General features: G+C 37.5%; 1 protein-coding gene across 1 annotated transcript; it reads right to left on the bottom strand.

The window, feature by feature from the left end:
* Window positions 1-755: 755 nt before the first annotated feature.
* On the bottom strand, window positions 756-6,229 carry LOC122069491 (protein tesmin/TSO1-like CXC 2). The gene is made up of 10 exons (XM_042633513.1): window positions 5,999-6,229; window positions 5,052-5,212; window positions 4,173-4,953; window positions 2,792-3,273; window positions 2,610-2,684; window positions 2,254-2,434; window positions 2,054-2,149; window positions 1,912-1,978; window positions 1,408-1,573; window positions 756-1,320 (listed from the first exon to the last, which is right to left on the bottom strand). Exons 1-10 carry the CDS (start codon window positions 6,047-6,049, stop codon window positions 948-950), a joined length of 2,433 nt encoding a protein of 810 aa, XP_042489447.1. The 5' UTR covers window positions 6,050-6,229; the 3' UTR covers window positions 756-947.

The following is a 6,229-nucleotide window of genomic DNA, read 5'->3' on the forward strand; positions in this document are numbered from 1 at the left end:
AAAGAAACCAAAAATGATGGAATAAGGTTTCGTCATTCCATCATTTTGCGTTTCTAACTTTTTTTTTTCCCATTTTCGTTCCAAAAAAATCGAAAAACACCAAATTGACACCAAACACTTTATTCCTTTTTTGTTAATTCTCATAGAACAAAAAAACATCAGAAATGTTTTTCTAAATAGTTACCCAAACTTAGCCCAAGTATCCTTGTTTCATAAACATTCAAAAAGAAAGCATGTGAACCTGTTCCTCCACCAGCTCATCCCCATTGTTGTAATGAGTTACAGAAATTGATCTAAGTTGGCGATTAGAGTATGATACCATTTTAGTCTCATTAAAATAAACTTCTTTTGATTGTTCACAAAATTTTATCATGTGGTAAACTGATGTGAAAAATTATTCGTTGGATAGACAATGGAGGATTGAGGCACCACTTACTAGTTTCAGACTCAAATTCAACCATATATTTTTCTTTATATTTTCATGTATTCTCATGAAATTCCATGCATACCTGTAGTATTCTGATCATTGATATACAATACTATTCCATATATTAGATTTTCAATACTCTATTTTGCCACTTGGCAAACTTCGTTTTAAAATGACACTCGATATGTTAGCAAAGACCTAATGGGTTTATTTGGCCCCATCTAACATGTCACATCATAGATTTATAGCCCAGCTAATCAAAGTCCCATGTGAACTTCCTGACCTTATGGTCGATATTGATCCCCAAGGCTGCAGAGGCTCTGGAGCATGTTTGAATCGAACTTATATAGAACAGTAAAAAATAAGGGAATATGAAGCTCTTCAGAGTATAACAGATGATTTTTACACAGGCAGCTAGGTATTACAATGGACATGCAAAGATGAGGATACTATTATACACATACCATAACCCAACTACTCATACAACTAAGATAAAACCACACAATTACGATGTCGTACTTCATTCTAACTTCAAGGGAAAATCATTGGTTTCATGGTGAGAGGTGAGAGATGGAAATGAAGGGATGGATTGAAGTATCAATTTCCGCCCACTCCGCCGACCAGGAGACATTCCAAACTCATTATGAGGAGGTGACACCCTCTTACAATTAGGAGAGAGAGTCTTTATGCCACTGATAGGTGAACAATCGCCTCTTAGGATCTCAGGGGTTTCATCATCTGTCATTGTCTCACAATGTCTCTCAAACTTGGATTGAGGCTGCACAGAATCTGACTTTCCTAGTCTCCAGCTGGAATGTAGCCGAGGAGATGAGCCAACAGGTACAGGTCTTGGTGGCTTCCCACTAGAGGAACAAGGCAGTAGAACCAATGGTCTGGAATACAAGATAATGTTTAATATTTAGAATGACACCTGAAACAAAATGAAAACAATCTATCTAACAACTTATTAAAAACCAAACCTGCAAATCTGGAAAGATGGCGTAATTGGCAGAACAGAATCGGAATATTTCACTTCATCCTTGTGGACTTCATTATTATGTACACTTCTGTCTAGCCCATTATTTTCACAGGTTTCTGTTTCTTCCTCTTCTGGTTCAGCTTCTTCTATTCTTAATGGAGCAAATACTGCATTTCAAAAGAAAGAAACTATGAAATGAAACAAATGGATTAACTAAAACCAAGGAAATAAATAGGGTAATGTGAAAAACAGGAGGAAGAGAACATTCAGAGATGAGATAAAACCTTCAGAATGTATTAAATTAGGGTAACCAATCTTGGATTGTACCCAAAATTAGGAAAATAATCAATTTGTCCCACAGAAGGTGACATAGTAATCAATTTAGAATGAAAACGAGTGAGAAAACTGTAACAGTCAACACTAAGCTTAATGAGGAGTGGGGAGGCTTCTGGAATTCCATATTTCATATCGGTAGATAAGTGGGATACATCAAACAAACACTCACCATCCTTTCTACCAAATGTATTCTTGCACCCTTCACATCTGCAGTTGATTGAACATCCAACGCCCCCCTAAAAGAGAACCAACATATTTGAGTCGATGACATACAAAATAGAAAGTAAACAGAATGAGTTGACAGCCAGAACCTGAAAGCATTCACAGTATTTCTTTAGACAACTGGATTTCTTGCAATTGCATCCTCTTTTATGCCGGGCAGAAGCTGGAGTTCTGTTGGAATCATCCTGCAAGGTTTAAAACAACTCCTCAATTGTCAAGTCGACTCAAATTTGCCAAGTTAGTAACTTTTTCAGAAATAAAATGAAAAGGTTGAGATTTATTTTCCAACCCCAATTTCCAAAACAGGCTCAGAGCTTCTAATCACTTTGGGTGCAAATGCAAGTGGATTGCGGAATTCAATCTGTTTGCGAGTCGCCAGAACAGTATCTTCATGGATAGGCTTGTTAAAGCATTCTAGACATGAACAAGGCTCTACACAATACACACCGGCAGCAAAGCATTCACAGTAACTGCGTAGAAAATTTTGCCTAGTTAAACAATGAGCACATCCTAAGTTCACTTAACTCAGACATTGAAAAGACAGCAGAAAATTACATAATTAGCAGAATTACTCTTTTATAGTCAGCACTGATATTAGAATAGCATGACCCAGTAAGCAATTGTATGAAAATCTACAAAACTTACAGCTTCAAGCATTTCGACTTCTTACAGTTGCAACGCTTGCATGCTTGACTTTCTCCAACATTTTCAAACTTAAGCCTGCATATTATGACACCTCAAAAAACTCCATGAAAATTTGAATCCAGTAGCAAAAAGACATTATGAAACAGTAATTCCGCCAAGAAAGATTAGTAAGTGATCCATACCTCTTCTTTTTGGGGCTACTGGAGTTGAACTCTTCATTAGCTCCAAATGTAGATGCCTGGGAAGCATCTTGCACAGCCAAGCTTCCATTGTCAGCTGGACTTATTTCTCCTCCCATAGAATTCAGACCCAAAGATTTAGTCAGAGTTATCTGACCACTTACAATAGAGTGGAAAGAAGTAATGGAACTTCTCATGCATATTATTTGCCCTCCAGAATCCAAAGTTTCATGCTTAACTCCACAATCCTTTGAGGTAGCTGCAAGGGCATTCAAGTGCAAACCAATAGCTGGTAGTATGCATGGTGAAGACGTATTTTCATGTTTTATGGGAACCAATTGTTTATCATCAGAAGCTTTAACATCAGACAGAGATGAGACTGAAGAACTGCTTTTAGAATCATCAACCAAGTTCTTTTTTTGAGCTCCTGCCATCTCAAAAACTAGACAGCGCCTTCTCATAACACGTTGATGCTGTGAGTCGGGCTACACAAAAACAGATTAAACCAATTAATGTATCAGTACAATTAATAAACAACCTAATGACCAACTACAAATTAATCAACAAGTTCAAATACACTAATTTCAAGATGACTTAATTAGTTTCTTTATTCATCCAAAAATAAAAATCTGTTTCTCTTTTCGTGGGAAGGGGAGCACATATCAGGACGTAGAATAGAGACAACACTCTTTACAGACTTATTCCGTTCCTTTCAATAGAGAATTTGAGATGCAGTATCCCTTGATTCCGTATGCGACACTTTCTAGGCAGTTACTAAAGGTTGTCAATTTCATACACATTTTTTAACTAACCAAGGTTCTAAGGCTCAGTTCTACACTTCAGTTAAAGATGAACTTTAAGACTAAGAGCACATACTTCATAGCAGTTATGGAAGCCCATGGAAATCCTGTAGAAGACACAGAAATTGATTGGATATCATGGAAGTGATGGAATCCTAATATCAAAATCAGAAAAATTTTGAATAAGCACCATACGCATCTAGTGACCATTCCAAAAGCAAGAAAACTCAATTCCCATATGTATAATTTTCCTTCTACTACTTAAGTATTCAGTGACACAGATAACCAGAATACACCCATTTGACCATAAGCTAGCAAGCGTAAAAGAGATTAACAAAGAAACTTTAGATTCATAACATATGCTAACACTTGAAAGGATGACCATCATGAGTGAAAGACAGTTCGAATCAGGTTAGTTGTCTAATTTAAACAATTGAAAGCCGCTGATTCATGAAAGAAATAAAAACTTTGAACCAAGATGACACATGGAGAATAAGTTGTTCGTAATTCCTATCCACTCATACAGATAGGTTCATAAAGTAAATTGTTTATAAAAAAATGAAGAAAAATTGAAAAACATTTACCTTGCCACTAACTGAAATGTACTTTTCAGCTGTCTCATCGATTCCCTCACTTGGACCACTATTCATTTGCTTACTTGAGAAAGAACTTGATGAGACATGCAGTATTTTATCCATTTCCTTCTGCTCCCTAACTGCTTCTGATCGAGACTCAGTATCCTCCATTTCATGTTCTTCACAAGTCTCGACCAGACCCATGGGCTGTGTTTTCTGTGAGTCATCAGTGCTACCTTGTGGGAGCTTTGACCCAAGAGAAGCAAAGGAACCAATCTCATGATGAACTAAATCCAGGCTCTGCTCCTTTGGAGCCCCTGCATCGACGGAAGCGTCAAAAATTAACAGATCAGAAGCATCAGAAATCAAGTTTTCCCAATTACATACGGCCCTTTCTTCTTTGTTTTGGTCGACCTGACAAACCCCTTGTATTTCTTCTTTACTTTCAAATGGATGTTGTCTTTCTTCTGAGACCTCTTGAACAAAATGAACAAGTGATGCTGGAGTTGCAGTGATCTCTGGCAGAGGGTCCATCTCAATTCCATGGGAAGGCAGTGGGTTACAATCAGGGCTACCATAGTCATACTTCAAATTACTCGGCAGCTCAATAGCTAGATTTGGGGACTCATTAGATGGCAAGGTAACTTCTGTAACAGAACTCCCTAGATCAAAACTTTCCTGTTGTGCAGAGCAATCAGGGAGTTGAACAGAATCCAAAACCCCTATGCCAGTATTGCCTTCATTTCCATTACCAGAAAAATCAGGCTTTGACAGATCTGATAAATGATGCCTGAGAAGTAAGAACAAAAGCAAAAAGTTATGAAACACTTTATCTAACAGGGCCATTAGCTTTCAGAGTGCATGAATATGAAATGAAGTAGGAGTCACCTTCTTAAAATTCTACATTCCTTGTGTGAAATGGAATGTGGCGAAGTAAACACAGATGGTACCGATGCAAAAGTGAGCGAGTTGAATGTTTGAGCTATATGTATAGGCTTAACCGGTTTAATAGGAGAAAGGTTGTTTATATAACGAAAGACCGGAGAATCCTGCAAGTGAACATAATCATTCTTATGGTGAAGTCAGAAGACCTTAAAGAAAGAGGAAACCATCACCAAGAACACAGAAATAAGAAAAATAAAAAGGCAATCAGTTTCTTATTCATTTAAGATGGGGAAGAAATGAAAACCAAAAATGTCATTTCTCGAGTGTCGACATGAAAAACCAAAAATGTCATTTCTCGAGTCTCGACATGAAAATTTCATCAATTATTTAGGGCTGGCAAATTGAGGAAAGATAACCAACCTGGAGCGGCGGAGCCTAAGCCGTCCGAAATCAAAGAGCAAGCAATTCTCAAGCACATCACGGAAATGGAACTGAAAAGAATTCAAGACTACGAAAACGAAACCCTAATTCGACAAGAAATCGACAGTGAGGAAATAGAGATGTAGTTAGAAAACATGCAAAGGCATCAAAGGTCAAATCTTCAAGATGCAACACAAAAGCACATCAAAACCCACTGAAATAAACATCTCCAGGAACTATATTTAAGTCCCAATTCACCAAAAAACACATAAAAAAAAAATTTGTCGGTGACAAAGTTTCAAGGAAAAAAGATCACAATAAACACTCAGAAGTCAGTCAATGTAAAATGGACTGGAAACCTGAATAAGAAAAAGAGGGTTTTGGAATTTGGACAAAGCAAATAACACCATCACATAAAATCAACTAAAGAAATCAAGAAATCCAAAAAATAGTATACAGAGCCGTCATTTTCCAAGAACAAGAAGGAGAGAGCAAGAGATAATTGAAGACAAACGGGAAGATGAATTCACCTCGAATTTAGAAATTGGAGTACCGATCTGGTTTCTATCCGGCGTATCCATAGCAAGAGAGAAAGAGAAGGTCGAAGAGCCAGAGCTCTTCTACATCTCTCTTTCGCCACTTACTCTTTCTTTCCAACCTTTTTCTGTGTCTCTCGCTTCCACTGTCGAACTGTTAAAGCCGATAGATTCAAGAAGAGCGCCCGAGGCGGGAAGAAAGGATTTTCTCGTGGCGATAAAACT

This window comes from Macadamia integrifolia, unplaced genomic scaffold (assembly GCF_013358625.1).
Source record: "Macadamia integrifolia cultivar HAES 741 unplaced genomic scaffold, SCU_Mint_v3 scaffold624, whole genome shotgun sequence".
In the NCBI taxonomy this organism is placed as follows: domain Eukaryota; kingdom Viridiplantae; phylum Streptophyta; class Magnoliopsida; order Proteales; family Proteaceae; genus Macadamia; species Macadamia integrifolia.

Coding starts and splice junctions, on each gene's coding strand:
- LOC122069491 (XM_042633513.1), bottom strand. CDS start 6,049: ATGGATACGCCGGATAGAAACCAGATCGGTACTCCAATTTCTAAATTC. Junction 2,435..2,609: donor AAGTCGAAATGCTTGAAGCT/GTAAGTTTTGTA, acceptor TTTTCTACGCAG/TTACTGTGAATGCTTTGCTG. Junction 2,150..2,253: donor AGCCTGTTTTGGAAATTGGG/GTTGGAAAATAA, acceptor TAAACCTTGCAG/GATGATTCCAACAGAACTCC.